The sequence below is a fragment of the Dermacentor silvarum genome, chromosome 7 (assembly GCF_013339745.2).
Source record: "Dermacentor silvarum isolate Dsil-2018 chromosome 7, BIME_Dsil_1.4, whole genome shotgun sequence".
NCBI lineage: Eukaryota > Metazoa > Arthropoda > Arachnida > Ixodida > Ixodidae > Dermacentor > Dermacentor silvarum.
Genome location: NC_051160.1, coordinates 127,586,208 through 127,603,711, shown reverse-complemented (window position 1 = coordinate 127,603,711; position 17,504 = coordinate 127,586,208). Strand labels below are relative to the sequence as shown.

The 17,504-nt window shown below is 47.3% G+C and overlaps 1 protein-coding gene across 1 annotated transcript in view; it reads left to right on the top strand.

Annotated features, from left to right (window-relative positions):
• LOC119459163 (putative phospholipase B-like 2) overlaps positions 1-17,230 on the top strand; it is a 39,675-nt gene extending 22,445 nt beyond the window's left edge. Inside the window, exon 9 of the mRNA XM_037720990.2 lies at positions 16,419-17,230. Coding sequence (XP_037576918.1) covers positions 16,419-16,583 — 165 coding nt within the window. The 3' untranslated portion in view covers positions 16,584-17,230. The remainder of the gene's footprint in view (positions 1-16,418) is intronic.
• The last annotated feature ends 274 nt before the right edge of the window (positions 17,231-17,504 follow it).

Sequence of the window (17,504 nt, the reverse complement as noted above, 5' to 3'; positions counted from 1 at the left end):
ACACTTTCGTCTCTGGCATGAGAAAAATCTTTAACAGTGGTTGTTTTACATTTTGTTGTATTAATCACTTCCAAAGAACAAGAAAAATATACCAGACTATGATCAGAAATTCCAGGTTCAACCGAAACAAAAAAGTTTTCTAATGAATGACTTACAAAAACGAGGTCAAGTATTGTTGATGATGTACCATAGCTACGCGTTGGCTGTTTTACAACCTGTTGTAGATTGTGAGACAGAATGATATCATGCAAGTAACTTAAGTGCGAATTATTCCCGATGCAGAAAAACCCGTTCTCCCAATCAATATCTGGTAGGTTAAAGTCGCCTACAAGTAGTACTTTAACGTTGTGAATGAAACCATGCGTTCAAAAAGATCACGCAAGAATTCTGGGGGCGAGTCAGGTGCTCGATATACTGCAAATAGCAAAAATGAGTTATCCCAGCAAGTAAGCTTTATTGTAACAGATTCCAAGTTATCGGCCTGACATAACAGAGTAGCGGATATAGTCTCTTTTACCAAAACTGCCACCCCGCCCCCTCTAGTACACCTGTCACGGCGATACGCTCGATAAGATGGGGGAAACACAACAGCATCTTCAATATTGTCATGCAACCATGTTTCTGTTATCACAACTACATGGGGATTGTAGCCCATGATAGTTGCCTCAAGGCTTTGCGATTTATTAACGACACTGCGGGCATTGATGTTTAAAATTCGCAGTTCTTTAGCACCAGGGGAAGTATCAGCGGAGGCAAGTCAAGCATTTTTCGAAGTACTTTCATGGACGTCAATTTTTATCCTCGAGTTCTTACTGTCATCCCATGTGAATAGTTCATTGTTCACACTCATCTTATCATTAATTAAGCGAACTTTCTTGCCTTGTTCCCTTTCACTTTTAGCACTATCCCACAAGAGTTTTCGGTTCCTTAGTGTGTTGCGCGAGTAATCGTTTTGAATCGATATTCGACTACCCTTTAATTTGTACGCACTTTTTAAGACAGGCTGTTTTTCGGTAAAATCCTGAAAGTAAATGATGACTGGTCTCTTGTTACCTTTGTTACCAAGACGATGAATTCTGCCGATAGATTTGCAAGGAACAGCAAGCTTTGCAGAAAACACCTCGTCACGAACTTTATTTTTAAGAATAGGTTCAGTTTCGCCGACATCCTCCGGAATGCCAAAGACTACTAGATTGGATCGCCTGCTCCTATCCTCCAGATCAGTCAACTTCGCTTCCAGTGATCTTACTGTACGCTCAAGGTCATCTACACGCGAGGCTCGTTTTTCTAATTCAATGAATCTGGCTCCGCAATCAGCTATAACGTTTTCCACCTTATTCTGTTGCTCCCGGAGCGCAGTCATGTCCGCTACCAGCTTATTCTGACCAGACAGCAACTCTTTCAGCATGGATTCGATAGAGGCCTCGCTGCCGTCAGTGGGGCTGGGATTTAACTCGATGTCGCCGCACATCAGCAGCAAGCATTAGTACAGCAGGGACTCCAGCTTGTGCTCCGGAGGCCTGCATACGCAGGTTCCTGTGTCAGCGACATCGTCGTGGAGAGGGCTCATCCTGGAAGAACACATCTACACAGGCGCCAGAACTGCCTTCGTAAACTCGGAGCCATCATGTATCCTGGCCACTTGGCAGCAGCGGGGCGACGAGGACGTACAGAAACTTAGTTTCCCCCTGCTTTTCTATGCCTCTAGGGTGGTTACTTGTGAAGCTTTGCTTCACTCTTGCTACTCTCGATATTCTCTAGCCTTACTGCTGCTAAGAAGTGTCATTTTAGTTGTGTTTGTTGTAATTTAGAAATGTCTCCTAGTAGCGCAGACTTAAAAGGTGAAATCTAGAAGTACATTGACGCATTTAAATCGAAGCTTGGACGTGATGTGAGGAAGCAGCTAAGGGACTTTGAAAAAAGTCCCGAGAATTTCAATGGCCGATTTGGAAAGCTAATGGAGCAAAGTGTAACTTGCTAAAGAAAAGGAGACACTAAAGAAGTCAACTCCCCGCAGGGGCGTCTGCATCAGCAGACGTTTGGTGTATTGCGACACTACGTACCCGAGCACATGAGGGATTGACTCGCCGCGTGTAGCCGTTCGCGGCTTAGCTGTTTCCGCGGCAAAGGGGATCCTGGGGGTTGAGCCGATGCCGGTTTTTTGGGCCTTTATGGCCCGTCGGCGGAAGCAACCCACCTCTTTGGCTTCCCCTTCACGTAGAAGGCACCTCCGGACTGACCCACCCTGAGGAAATTGGCAGTCGCCTTTTCCTGTCCTCCTTTTCAATATTCGTCTTTCGCTCCAGGCTTTCCCTCTCTCCTCTCTTCTATTCCCTTCTCACTACAAGATTTCCGTGCGGCAAGGGTTAACCTTGTCTGGGTGGCCAACCTTGGGTATACCATATGTGGTTATAGTGGCGGCGTACAGCTGGCATTTGCAGGACCTGTCTTTTCCAGGTCCTGTAGCGTCCCCTCGTTAGTCTTAATGGTGGGTGGCTGGCGGTGCTGCCGAAACATTCACCTATATTTATGGCCGATTCATTCCCCGGACTCAGATCTCCCTCAGAAATGAGAGCGCGCTGAAGATGTTTGCCAGTTTTTTGGACGCCAAATACAGAACTTCCCTCGATTCCGCGTCATTCACTCTGAAAAACCAGACAAATCAGTATGAACAGTTTCACCTTTGCTTGTTTGAAAGACTTTGACTAAAGTTTTTGGTCCAGGTTATAAAGCATCCAGAATGGCAAGCGGTGATCTCTTCTTGGAGCTTCGCGATCTGAAACAATATGAAAAAGGGCCCAATCTGCTGTCATTTGGGGACGCCTAAGTGACAGTAACCACTTACCCTGCAATGAACAGCATCCGCAATGTTGTCTCAGATGATCTGTTAGAGCTGACTGAGGCTGAACTCTTGGAGGGCTTCAGTGAGCAGAATGACATCAACGTTAAACGAATTAAGACAAGGCGTGAAGGCAAAGAAATCCAGACCAAGCACCTAGCACTTACTTGCGGCTCAAGTGTTCTGCCCGAGTCAATTGAGGTAGGGTACATCAAGCTTCGACTTAGGCAATACGTCCAAAATCCTCTCAGAGGCTTCAAAAGACAGAGGTTTGGCAACAGTTCGCAGAACTTTCGAGGCCGGATGACTTGCACGAAGTGCAGTTCCAATTTACATTCCTCCGAAACATGCAATAACACTCCAGATTGTATGAACTGTGATGGTGAGCACGCCGCATACTCAGGGTCGTGCCCGTCATGGAAGAAAGTGAAAGAAATTGTGACTATTAAAGTCAACGAAAATATTTCATTCAAGGAAGCACGCCGGCGGGTATTATCCCTGCTCAAGATCAGCTGCGCCGAAGTGGCGCGTCAGGGGGCAGCACCACAACGGCCTCCGGCAGCTGTTCGGCCCACACACAGTGAGCCGGCGGTGAAGCCACTCGCCCACTCGGCGACTGCAGCTAGCGCTGCTCCGCCATCTCAGAACAAGGGGCCATCGACCTCTGGGTTTGTGGTCTCAAGGGTGTCGTCCATCGAGACGAGGCCCTCACATCAAAGAAAACGCTCGCAAGAGCGCGTGTCCAGGCCAGACGGCGCCGCCAGCGCCTAAGGAGCGTCGAGATTGTCGTGATCGCTCCAAAAAAAAAAAAAAAAAAAAAACCTGGTTAATCCCTCCTTTATAGGAATCGGTAGGACACGAAAGTGACGCGTGTCTTCATAGAAGCTGTTTCATGTTTGCTTTGTGAACTCACGATCCACCCCAGCGAAAGGCGCACGATGAACTGGCCGGCGACCATGTTGCAGCTTTGCTTAGCGCGCGGCGTTCTGTTGGCGAGCGGCGTCTGCTGGCGAGTGGCTTCGGCGAAGGTGCAAACATTCTGGTCCGCCCGTAGTGGCTACGGCAGCCAGTCGAGCTGCGACGCGCTCAGCGACAGGAATGCCAGTGGCAGAGTTCGCACCGTGCGCCGCGTACTCACGAAGGCATTCTGCTTCACGCTGGTGTCTTTCTCGCCGGTGCGAAGCGAGATTCGCGCGGCGACGCCATTGCCTTTCTGCGCCGCTTAGTGCAGCACTTGTCTTAGGCGGTGCCATCGCAAGCGAAGGAGTAGGCGATGCTCTGCTGACGCAGGTTGAAGCCGCAATCCGCAGGCGACGAGATGCCATAGGATAATCTGACGCGAGAGAGAGAGAGAAAACATTTATTGTTAGTGAGGTGGGTTGACTTCCTCGTACGGTGGAGCCCTTAGTTGAGGGTCCCATTGGCTTGCGCCACCGCACGTGACCGCTGGATCAGGCGTCACCGCTCTGGCGGGTCTAAGCTGGTCAGCGCAGTCTCCCAGGAGGAAGGTGAAGGAATAGGGGAGTAGCCCGGAGGGTGTGAGCACTGCAAAGTGCAACGATATACTGTGGGTACATACAGCGGTATACTGACCCACATGTAGTAGGGTCAGTATGAGGAATATTTTGTGTGGTGGAGGAGGTGAAGGTAAAAGGGAATGAATTGGTCTGTAGCTGTCGCCACCCGACGGCATCTTATCGGTTAAGAGACTGGTGTGGTGGGGGGAAGTGTCTCCTGATATCTCTGTAATGTTGTAGAGTTTCAGTTTAGTTCAGTGGTTTTGTCGGGGCGTCATCTGGGCTGGACAGCTCTTCCAATGGCGCCCGGCTAGCGAGCTCTCGGGCTACCGCATTAGCGCGTTCATTACAATGGAGAGAGGCATGTCCAGGTGTCCAGGCGATACGCACCCTGTGTAACGCTGCGGGGTGTAATGATGACAGGATGCGGTGTATGTAGGCTGCCACCATTCCTTGTTTCAAAGTCCTGCACGCGGTTTGGGAACCAGTGATGTGATGGGAACCTGTGATGGGTCCATCCGATGCTGGCTTGGTTGATGCGTGTACGATGTCTAGGGTGATAGCAGCCTCTTCCGCCATGCCACTGTCCACAGTGTTGAGTGTGGCCGAAGCTCTCATAGTGCCAGTGTCAGCACGTCCTTGTGGGTACCGGGCCACGTCTGTGTAAAAGAAAGCCATGCCAGAGAACACCTATATGACCAAACCATGTGCGGTAACTGCCTAAACGGGATCATTGCAATCGTTCAGCCAAATCCATGTTCTTTCCAATGATGGAAAGAACATGGATTTGTCTGATCTTTGTGCTTGAGGAGTTGCACGTTCTTGTGACTTTGTTTATTACGATTCATATTCCTTCATTGTCCTAAATTTTCGAGCATTGTATAGTTTTCGAAGTGCAGAAGACACTGCGAACACGCACAATTGCTACTAATTACAAAGGTGCAGCTTGGCGAGGGGCCCAAATCAAAACGCGCTAAGCGTCTCAATGCACAAGCTTGCCCGTGATAAATTCATTAGGCCGTTTTATGTCGCGTGTCGAGGCGTTCGTCTGTGGCGTAATTGTTTCAACGTTGGTCTTCTCTTCCAGAGTTCCTTTGTTCGAATGCTGCCGTCGGACAATATTAATAATGTTTTTATTGAATGATTATTTGTTGTATAATTATTGTATGAAACTATGCACGAGGCTATGCTTGGTTGTTTATTCTATGGCTACACCGCGTCGGACCCTCTGTGCTGTGACTACCGAAGCGCTCCCTGTCGGCGCTTGTTAGTGTCAATTTGCAGTGCATCGCTTCACCGCTCCTTGATGGCGACTATCACGTCCGTTGCAGGAAATCAGTCGTGAAACCCGTGATAAACAGTTTCGTGTTAATAACCACCGCATCACGGTGCCCGGAAAGGGCTCTGTGAGCTAACTCCTCTCTCTTAAAGGGACACTAAAGGCAAATATTATTTCAACGTGGACTGTTGAAATAGCATACCAGAAACCTCGAAACGCCTGTTTCGTGCCAAGAAAAGACTTATTTTAGAAGAAAATTGCGTCTAAATCGTCCGCGTACCTCTAGCGCAATTCAAATCGCCCGCCCGAGCGAGGAGTGGTGTCGTCATGGCCATATACTGACGTTGTGCTGCGGGTGAGTAAAACTAGAGTGTACTAGAATGGGGGAATTGGCCCAGCGGGCGCCTTGGCAAGCTCCGACGGTGAAGCAAAAAACGTTGAAATTGCGGTGGCGCTGCGGCCGCGTTATTCTGAATATCCGGTCAATAAATGTTGGCTCCGGCTGTTTCGGCAACGCTCATTGGCTGAGGCGAGCGCACGGGCTGAGTAGCTGTCATCTGCTCGACGCACCATCGTTGTTGCGTCGTTTGCATTCTTTCTGCCGCTCTTTTAGATGCGAAGCAGCTTATGGTCGGGGCTATGTCCCTCCCTGCATCCGCCGTGCGGCGTCCACACCCTCACTGCGCATGCGCATGCTCCTCCCCCTTCTCTCCTTGTATGTATATGTATAGTATTGACCCTTTTCGCGGAGCAGTTTTGTTTTAGAGAAACGAGATGATGCTCACGGCGGCGCGCCATACCTCTCCTCAGCGACTGCGCACGAATACGAAACCATTACTGCTTGTGCCTTGCTTCTGTGCGATCAGCTGTCGGAAATGCAACTGAGTTTTCGCTAACACACTGTGCTCCAATCATGCTAGATTGAATCATGTGGATGGAAGACGTGTACAGCATGTTGGCTGAAAAAATAGTGACTGGCATGTTAAGGAATAGAATGAATCTGTGTGGCCAAGTTTGCGGACCGCTGCTGGAACTGTCCGAACGTGTTACCCACATTTCGTGATGTACGGCTTTCCTCGAGGATATAGAAATTTGCTCATCCGCCAGCCTTGTATCGCTAACCTTCAAAGAAAGGTCTTCATCCCCAGAACGTCGGCAAGAGTGAGTACCACTCGTTAAACAATGACAAAGGGAGTAGCGCCGCTTTCTGTCATAGTAAGTTTTGCGCACGTTATCTATACACATCTGTCCCAAATTGCAGGAAAACTTACGCCCACTATATCACCGACGTATCAAAATAAGTGGATGGGCGCACACTTGAATATATGCGCACTGTATACGCACAATAAATGACGGACTACACCTATGGCGCACGCATGGTCGAAGCTGAATGTTTCGTGACGGTCCACAAGAGTAAGCGAGTTACTAGCTGTAATATATATTTGCTACAAGGTATTACAATGTACAATACAGCTACGTTTCAAGCATTGTACGCAGCAAGAACAAATCTATCGGAACTGAGCACACCCGCGAGCGATTAAGCAGAAAATAATCAGATAGTGGCCGCACCGAGGAATTTCACTGAGTCAGAAATTGACAAGCCACTGCTTCAAAATATTTGGCTAATAGAGGAGAAAGAGCAAAACACACTAATCCTGACTGAATTGATAATCGGAAAGCTGGGATAGCTTGGAATACATATTTAGCCCCGCTTTTAGAACAAGCACCATATACGCTGCTTGCGCCACTTGGACATAGCCTAATCAGCTCCGAAAGCGCTTTTGCATGTTCTATGAAGCTGTGATCAAAGCTTCGTGTTGTCCACCTAGTCACCGTCTACGATATCTCCGAAAACAGAGGTTTTCTAAGCCGCGCCGGCGTCATACACTTCCATTGTAAACAAGGAGGCAACGGAGGCAGTTTAGGCAAGCAATGCACGCTTTACCACGTGATCAAACATGGCAGCGCCCACGGGATCGCCGCGAAAAGGGTCAATATGTACGCCAAGCTCCGGCTTCCGGAAGCCGGAACCGGAAGCCGGCTTCCGGTTCCGGTTTCACTTCCAGTTTCGCTTCACTTCCGGTTCCGGAAGCCAGCTTCCAGCTTCCGGAGAAAGCTTCCGGCATTTTGCCCGAATGATCCCCTGGTCCCCCTCATCATCATTCACTTCGTCCTCTCATTCTCCTCCCACAACGCCGCGATGAGTGCCACGGACAGCGCCAGCGTCAACGCCAGTGTCAGCGCCGTGGACAGCGCCGCGGAGAAGAGGGCTCGAGCCGATGCCACGAAACGGCAGCGGCGACAGGCGGATCTGAAAACTAATGAGAACTTGAGTCGACCCCATGGCTGCTTCGCATACTACTCAGGGTTCCCCTACGGGAAGATGGTGTATTTCTTTTTGCATTTTATTTACAACAGATCAGTGGGGAATGATATCAGTGTTGCCGCCACCGAGAATTCACCTGTCAAAGCTCCATGCAGCTGCGATGGCTCTCCGACGCGACAAGCGTCCGGCCAGCGCGCGGGGCCGCTCGTTCGGGAGAAAGCGACGGTGGCGCCATCAACTTTTTAATAAAAAAAGCCTCAGCGGGGAGCTTGCGTTGGACCCACTCCTCCAAACTAGTAGACTCTAGTGAAACGGCTCCCGCAGACGGCGCTACGGCTTTTTTTTTTTTTTGCGCAAACACGCGGCCAGAAACAGAGCCAAGACAGGGCCGACGGCAGTCGCAATGGACCCCCTAGTTGACGACCCTGACAACGACACTTTGGCTCGCCATGCTGGGCTCCATTTAAGCTCCGATGAGCGTGACATTGATGAGCGTGAGTGATGAGCGTGAGGTGCATACGGCAGGCATTACCAAATCCTGACTGGGAGCTTACCACTGTCGTTGAAAAGAAAAGCGTACAATCATTGCATTCTACCGGTGCTAACATATGGGGCAGAAACTTGGAGGTTGACAAAGAAGCTCGAGAACAAGTTAGGGACCGCACAAAGAGCGATGGAACGAAAAATCTTAGGACTAACGTTAAGAGACAGGAAGAGAGCGGTGTGGATCAGAGAAAAAACAGGGATAGCCGATATTCTAGTTGACATTAAGCGGAAGAAATGGAGCTGGGCAGGCCATGTAATGCGTAGGATGGATAACCGGTGGACCATTAGGGTTACAGAATGGATACCAAGAGAAGGGAAGAGCAGTCGAGGTCGGCAGAAAACCAGATGGGATGATGAAGTTAGGAAATTTGCAGGCGCAAGTTGGAATACGCTAGCGCAAAACAGGAGTAATTGGAGATCGCAGGGAGAGGCCTTCGTCCCGCAGTGGACATAAAAAATATAGGCTGATGATGATGAATACAAGTCGACAAGTAGCATTTTCTTCCGTCTTATAATCCAACGAAATAATCTTTTTAACACGAGTGGTTGAGTACTAGTGACATATTTGTTTTGAGGAGTGCTTTCGTCATCGGGTAAGTACCGGAATGTCCCTGGGGAGTCTCTTATCGTGTCCTGCATTTACCTGAATTTCTCGATTACTAAAGCGATGTGCTAGACCAATGCTCTATGTCTTTATCTGGACTTTTTATTTGCCTTTAGTGTCCCTTTAAACACCCAGCACAAAAAAGCGCATTCACCATAGATACATCGATATTACACGGGAATGCCAGGGGCATCCTCCACAATCTTGATGACGTTTAAGAAATCCTACACGTGTATAATCCAAAAGTGATGTGTGTTCAAGAAATACACCTCAGACATACACAAACAGATTTTCTCCGACAATACGCAATTTTTCTTAAAGACCGCGATGACAATGTCGTGTCATCGGGCAGTGTGGCTATCGTAGTCGACAGAGGTGTTGCCTGCCGAGAATTAAAACTTCGTACGCCCCTCGAGGCAGTTGCTGTCCGAGGGGTGTTGTTTGACAAGCTAGTTACTATCAGATGTATATACATCCCTCCCAATTATCGTCTTCATAAAACCGAATTTGAAAACTACATAAATAATTTTCCGGCGCCATACATAGTTGTCTGATATTTAAAGGCGCATTACACTTTTGGGAAGACTCTCGTTGAGATGCGAGAGGTCGCTAATTCAAAACTTTCTCTTTTCCCCAGGAGCATGTATACGTAATAAGAAAGAGGCAACGTACTACAGCAGGGCACATAACACATACTCTATAGATTTAAGCACAGTTTGGTTTGGTTTGGTGCCTATAGATATAGCACAACCCACTACGGGGGATTGGCCATAGATCGGGCGGCAGTGGGAAGAAAAATAAAGGATACCTAAATGGGATTTTCTTACTTAATAAGCATAGTGTTGCGCACACCAATACCGTACCTGTTCTTCTTCTTCTACTTTCTGGGGTTTTACGTGCCAAAACCACTTCTGATTATGAGGATCGCCGTTGTGCAGGGCTCCGGATTAATTTTGACCACCTGGGGTTCTTTAACGTTAACTACAACGCAAGCACACGGGCGTTTTTGCATTTCGCCTCCATCAAAATGTGGCCGCCGCGGCCGGGATTCAATCCCGCGGTCTCGTGCTCAGCAGCCCAACGCCTTAGCTGATCGAGCAACCACGGCGGGTACCGTACCTGGAGTGGTCGGTTCTGAAGAACCCTTTTTGGAGCGACCACTCCCAAATTATGCTAAACATAACAAGACATGATGGATGCTCGCCACACGTTCCCCGTGATATATTGGCTCTTTTAACTGTGGCGTATATAACAGGTTTTATCACTGACGCTACAGAAAGGTGCATACATAAACTAATGGACTGGCTAATAAGCTTTACCTGCCTTGGTGGATCGACGAATGCCAAAAAGCACGTAAGAAACAAAGCAAAGCCTGGGGATTGCTTTGTGACTCTCCAACAGCCGAAAACCTGATTGATTTTAAACAAGGAACATCGCAGGGCAGGAGCACGTGTAGACGTGCTAACAGAGAGAGCAGGGAAAAGTACATTTCCAGCATAAATTCTTACACCGATGAAACGAAAGTCCGGAATAGGCTAAATAAATATGCCTGGAGTCACACCCCCTACCTTTAGTAAGTATCCAAGGGTATAGCCTGGAAGACCAGGCGGGGATCTTAGGCAAACACTTTGAATATGCATCAGTGCATCACACTATACAGAAACTTTCATGAAGTTCAAAGAACGCGAACAGCGGCAGCGTCTTAATCGCAACGTTCATCGAGTCAGGCTTAGAATCAGCCATTTAGCTTAGCCGAACTTAAGGCATCTCTCACTTGTTGAAACAACTGGGCGCCAGGTGGCGATCGTATTATGTATGAAATGGTTAGACACCTACATCCTCAAGCACTGAAAACACTCTTGATTCTTTTTAATGCCATGTGGGTGGCTGGGTGTATTCCGTCCACATGGAAAGAACCCATAGTCATCCCGATACTTAAACAAGGCAAACAGCTGTCCTTAGCCAGCAGCTACAAGCCAATAACGCTAACAAGCTGTATGAAAAAATGATAAACCGGCGCTTAATATGTTTCCTAGAAGATAACAAAATACTAGACCCGTTTCAGTGTGGCTTCCGATAATGTAGGTCGACAAGAGACTACCTTGTTCGCATTGAGGCAAACATCAGACATGCGTTTATTCATGAACAGTTTTTACTTACGGTATTTCTAGATCTAGAGAAAGCGTACGGCACGACATGGCGCTTTGGGATTCTAAGAGATCTTTCCGCGATGGGGATCCTAGGAAATATGGTAAACACAAAACACAGTCGAAAGATACTTGTGTTACCGCACGTTTCGCGTAAGAGTGGGCAATGTTTTATCTAGAACATTCACCCAGGAGGCTGGCGTGGCACAAGGGGGTGTGCTTAGTTGCACACTCTTTATTGTAAAAATTAACTCCCTGTATAGAGTCATTCCACGCACTGTGTTTTATTCTGTGTATGTCGATGATGCATAGGTAGGTTTCAAATCATGTAACATTGCTATCTGCAAACGACAGGTGCAGTTTGGATCAAACAAATTGTCTAAATGGACGAATCTAAATGGATTTAAAACAAATGCAAAGGAAAGTGCGTGCATACTTTTCTAAAAAAAAGAGGCATGACACTAGTCCCAAATCTCACGATCGATCAAGAGGAACTATCAGTTAGCAGTGAACCGAAATTCTTGGGAATAATTGTAGACTCTAAGCTTACCTTCAACCCCCATCTTCAATATCTGAAGGCAAAGTGTCTGAAGTAGAGCACTGCACGGGCTCGGGCTTACCCGAAAGCCCGGGCCCGGCCCAGCCCGGCCCACGGGCCGGGCCGGGTACAGCAGTTTTTTCACGGGCTCGGACCGGGCTCGGGTTTTTTGACGTGGGGCCGGGCTGGGATCGGAATTTTCTCGTGGTGTGGATCTAACGTGCTGCGAGTTATCCTCATGCGTCTCGACTGTGAAAAACATGTCTTTTTCGGTCTAGGGCCGGTTTAGGGCCGGTTTCGAGCCGGACTCGGGTGGGGCTCGGGCCTCAGTTAAAGAGGTGGCGGGCCGGGCCGGGCGGGTAACGTAGATTATTTCCGCACCCGGGCCGGGCCCGGGTCTCGCCATAAAACTGTTTGTCCGGCTGGGGCGGGCAGCTCAACGTAGAAACGGGCCCGGGCCGGGCCCGGGTTGAAAAAATTGGCCTGTGCAGTGCTCTAGTCTGAAGGCGGTGAACCTTCAAAAATTATGTTGCGCGCAACATGGGGTAGTGACCGAAAATACCCCCTGAACTTGTACAACAGCCTTGTCCGGCCGCGCCTTGATTACGGAGCTATAATTTATCGTTTCGCAACGCCAAGTGCATTAAACATCCTAAGCCCGTTCACCATCTGGGTATCCGTCTCGCGACCGGTGCTTTCAGGAAAAGTCCAATCAAGAGCCTCTACGTAGAGTCGAATCAGTTGTCACTTCACCTGCAGCGGTCATATAGCAGTTTGCATATTTTCGGAGAGTACAAACAAACATTTAACATCCTTCTTATTCCACCACAAATGATGTGACCGCTGCCACACTCTTCCATAATCAACCGGCAGCGAGAAAGCCGTTCTCTTTGCGTGTGAGGAACCTCAGTGAGGAAATGGGTGTTCCGCTGGTTGAACATTGTATTATGGCTCCAGCGAAACTGTTATCGCCGTGGCAGTGGCAGCTCATAGAGTGTGACACGTCGTTTGTAGAGGACACTAAACACGCGCCAGAGGCACATATTATAATGCATTTCCTAGAACTCCAGTCCAAGTACACATGCACAGAGTTTTACAAAGACGCTTCTAAGTCACGTGATGGGGTGTCTGATGAAACGAAACCAACTTGCTTTCTGCCAAGACGAAATCACAATACCAGGGCCAGCACCAACGCACATACTTTTCAAAACGAAGATAATTTGGAGTCACATACATCTGAAGATCAAGCTGCTTGGCGATTGTCAAGTTTTCTTCTGCGTACTAACCTTCAACAATCGATTGCCACTGCAGAAGTGTCGCACCCGCCAAGCAGCATCGTATACTCTCAAATTACAGAAGCGTACATTCTGAATGACGTCGCAGCAGCCTCAGAAGAGTATCCTGAAAACCCTGGCGTACTGCCCTCGCCACCAGATGAGCCACACGAAAGCAATCAGTGTGTTAGTTGCCCGTTGCTTGCGACACAAATTTGCCAAACAGATACCAGGTTTATTCTTGAATCAGGGCTAGATCATCAGTTATTGCAGTCACGTCAGAAAGATCTGATTCAGTCACTCCAAGATCAACTTCAGCCACCTCGAAGACGACTTCGACAAAGACGACGATGGAGAACACCGCCGAAAGCACAGTTGCAACAACAAGGGAAACGTCAGTGCGCAAGCCAACTAAACACAAAGCGAACTCCGCGAAGACGAGGTTTTGCAAGAAGCAAACATCACCGAGTACACCTTCAGCACAACCAATCAGGACTGCTCCCACCTCAAGGATTTCTGCGACCACGCTGTGCACAACGACGAAACAGACATGGACACTTTCCCGGCACACCGAGCCAACGCAGACGTCACCTCAGCTACTCAGTCCACCGAACGTTCGAGCAGGATACACCGCGTGTTTACAAGTCGCGACGAGTAAGCCGACACCTTCTACATCTGAGTTCGCACTCCCTGCAGTGTTTCCAAACATTCCTTAATCGGGGCATGTATATATCGTCCAGAGTACAACAGCCAGCCTCGACCACCTGAGCTACGCTGGACGTCACCGGAATGCCGCACTTTTATCGGAAAATGTTAGTCGGAAGTTGTTAGTTTACAGATAGAACGCTACACTAACTACAGCTCCTCATATTTAATTTATCATCCTATCCTTGCTCCCTCCATGCAGGTTGTTGCGCGCGCTCTCTTGGGGGGAGGGGGAATGTGTAACGGTGGACGCAAGGATGGTGTCTGAAAGGAGAGGAAGACGAAGATTAAAGGCAGTGCTCGGGCGACCATGTTTGTCTCCGTCCGCAACCTCCTGCTCGCGTCACACACACACACACACACACACACACACACACACACACACACACGCACACGCACACACACACACACACACACACACACACACACACACACACACACACACACACACACACACACACACACACACACACACACGTATATATGTACATGTGTGTGTTTCACATGCTTTTCTTTTCCTCTAGTTTGCTACTTTTGTAGTTTTTAAGTATATGCATGGTACAAATAAGGTGCATGTGAAAATACTTCGTCTTTTGCATTGCCTTCGAAAGTATATTCCATGTTAGTCTGAAATTTGTCTATCTTCTGCATGCCTTGTACAGAAGGTATGAATCTCTGTCAAAGGGGACAATTTCCACTTTTGATTCGGGTCTTCCTTCTATCTTATGGAAAATAATTTGAAATTGAAAACAGCAAACAACATAGAGCCAGTCAGTCGGCGAAAAAGGCTATATGTGGATACATGAAGGAAGGAGGTCTTCGGATCTGGTGTTTTATAAATTGAAAGGGCAGGCATACGTAGAAAAGGAAGAAGAAACATTTAGTTTTGACGTTTCGGCCGGGGTCCGACCTTTATCAAGAGTGCGATGGCAAGCACCCAGAGCTGAATTTGTGCATTTTCTTTGTAATGGTGAAGTGGATTCAAAATAAAATAAGAAGTAAGGCGTCATGAATACCAACACACGTACACTCACCCAAGTAAAAACAAAACAAAAATAGAACAAAAAACACGCAGGTAGCCTATGTAGAGAAACAGCGTACATTAGTAGTGGTGTCCACAAGGGAGGGGTGTGAGAAATATAAGACGGAAAGACGCACCCAGTAGCATTCAGGGAAGAGGGGTCACATGCCAGCAGAGTGTTTCTCTTGTTCTTTGTTTAAGGTTACTTTAACTTTTGTGAGACCACGAAGACGGTCAATACACCCCCACTTTGTTACATGGCACCCATACTGTGACCTCCACTAACCTCTGAGGCCACTAACCTCTGCAGTTTATTGCATTCTGTGCACAGGTGGTATCTTTCGTGATTGCGGGCAAACTTATTTTTATACACAGTCTATTCGTCTATTAAAAATTAAATTAAAATAAATGAAACACAAAACGACAATGTGAAGTAATAAACACGAATGCAATGATGTTGATTACGTCACTTTATCGTGTGATTTTTTATGTATATTTTATTTTATTTTATTTGTCTTACACGAATAGCCTTTGTATAAAAAACAGTTTGCCCGCAATCACAAAAGATACCACCTGTGCAAAGAATGCAATCGAATGCAGTTTGCGGAACTCAGGGGTTCGTGGAGGTCACAGTATGGGTGTCAGTTTGTCCCGAGACTGGAGAAGTAGTCGTGAAGGTTTAATAGCAGCTGGCTCTTGGAAGACGCGACCGTCGGGGCTGGCTCGAGCAGGGAAGGAGCGCGCGGTCTTCTTTGTTCTCCTGGGCTCGACCCACTCTTGCCCTCGACCCACTACGTACAGGTGGCAATATAACCAAATGGGGGTATACTGACCGTATTCAAGGTCTCAAAAAGTTGCAGTAACCTCAAATGACACAATGGCACAAGCTATTTGAATCATCTTGCTCGCACTTATCAGCAAAAAAGGCAACTAACCCTCATGGAGGCAATCATTATATGGTATTTCGTGTGTAAAAGACGGTAGCATTTGAAACACACTACAGATACCTACTATTTTGTGCAAAGAAGAGCGCTAAAGTTCTAAGGGAAGGACCAGAGAGAATAAGCAGCAAGGATGAAATATTGAAATTCTCGCACCAACTAGGCCCACCACTTTACTATTCTGAACTGCGACACCGCGTGTTTTTCTGCCGAAATTTTTATAGGCACAAGAGCCGTTGATTCTCAGGAAAAAAATTACCCATGTTCTTAATGGAAAAAAACTGTTTATGTAAAAGTTCATTTCACGTAAGCACGTCCATGCCCTTTGCTTGCGCTGAAATTGTGCGGCACAATATTCTTGGTGAACCTAAAGCCTAGGAACCAAGGTCTTCATGATGGCCTTAATTTCATCTGTTTACTCGAAAGTTTCTCCAAGACATGCATTACTAAACAATAATTTTAACTCATAATTGTGCTACGTTAAAACCGCATTTTGTGCCGAATCCACTATAGATCTGGCACATTTTGGCATAATGTATCATTGTGCCACGACCACCATTAATACTACCATAATATATTATTTGTACGTAAGACAGCTACTCTCACATTAGACACTATTTTATTGAAATGTTCAGTCGTCCCCTCATTGGAAATGGTAAAACTTTTCGTACTTGTGCACAGGTGACAAATCGTGATCTTTTCGCGTCATCGGAGTTCGTCGCCGTGAGTGGACCAACATGGGACATGCAACCTCCATTTCAGTGGAGCACCAGCGGGCTGCTGGACATCCACGTCGGCCATCCTGACAAGTGGCAGTTCAAACCGGTTCATCATAAGTGGAAATGAGCGACGGCCGGCCATTCGAGCACAGCACAAACCCTGAGGATAGGCATAACAGAGCCTGCCGAATAGGCTAAACTGAGCAACTGTAACAGTCTATTCCTCCAATAAGCGTGTATGTTTCGTGGATAGCACAGGAATATAAACTTTGTTCACTTGCAGAACCTGCGTCGGGAACAAGGCTGCCAAATGACCCTGAGTTTGCGGAACTACCTCTGGTCTAAGTAAAGTATATGCAGGGTCGAATTCAGCTCTTTCACGCGTATATTTCTCCCGGGCGGAGTTCGGAGTAGACTCAGATCTGCCACGGGACTGTTATATTGCCAGAAAGCTCGAGGAAGATAATACGAAATTGTATGTATAAAGAGATCCAAGATAAGACTGAATAATGTTTCACTTGAATAATATGCCTTAGAAGTTCCTTCGACCTTGGTTGAATGATAATATAGACTGAGGTAATTTACTATTTGCCATGTTCTTAATGCTTTCATTTCGTGTACGAAAGTGTGCACGGTGGTAAATTTGCTATCATCTGTACTGTTGGTTCTTGTTCGTTTGTTTTTACGCCGCACAAGCATTTGCTGCGTATTTGGTTGATTTTATTTCTCTTCTTTTTCTCCTATGATTTATTCGCTCTTGTTTCATGTGCTTAATTTGGCTGCCAAGCTCCGCACACAAACGGCAACGCTTATGCAGGCTGGAACACGTTGTACGAATTGAAGTAAATAAAAAATATTATTATTATTGCTATTATTATATTGTTGAAACACACATTCGCTAAAATGTGTCCTATTGTGGCCCCCTAAAACATCGTAAACAAATTGAGAGTACCTTCACCGAGGCCGCAGCCACACAACGTGGGTCGTGATACTTTGCTATGTTTCAATGATACATTCAGAAAAGGGCTTCAAATAATACTGAACCTCT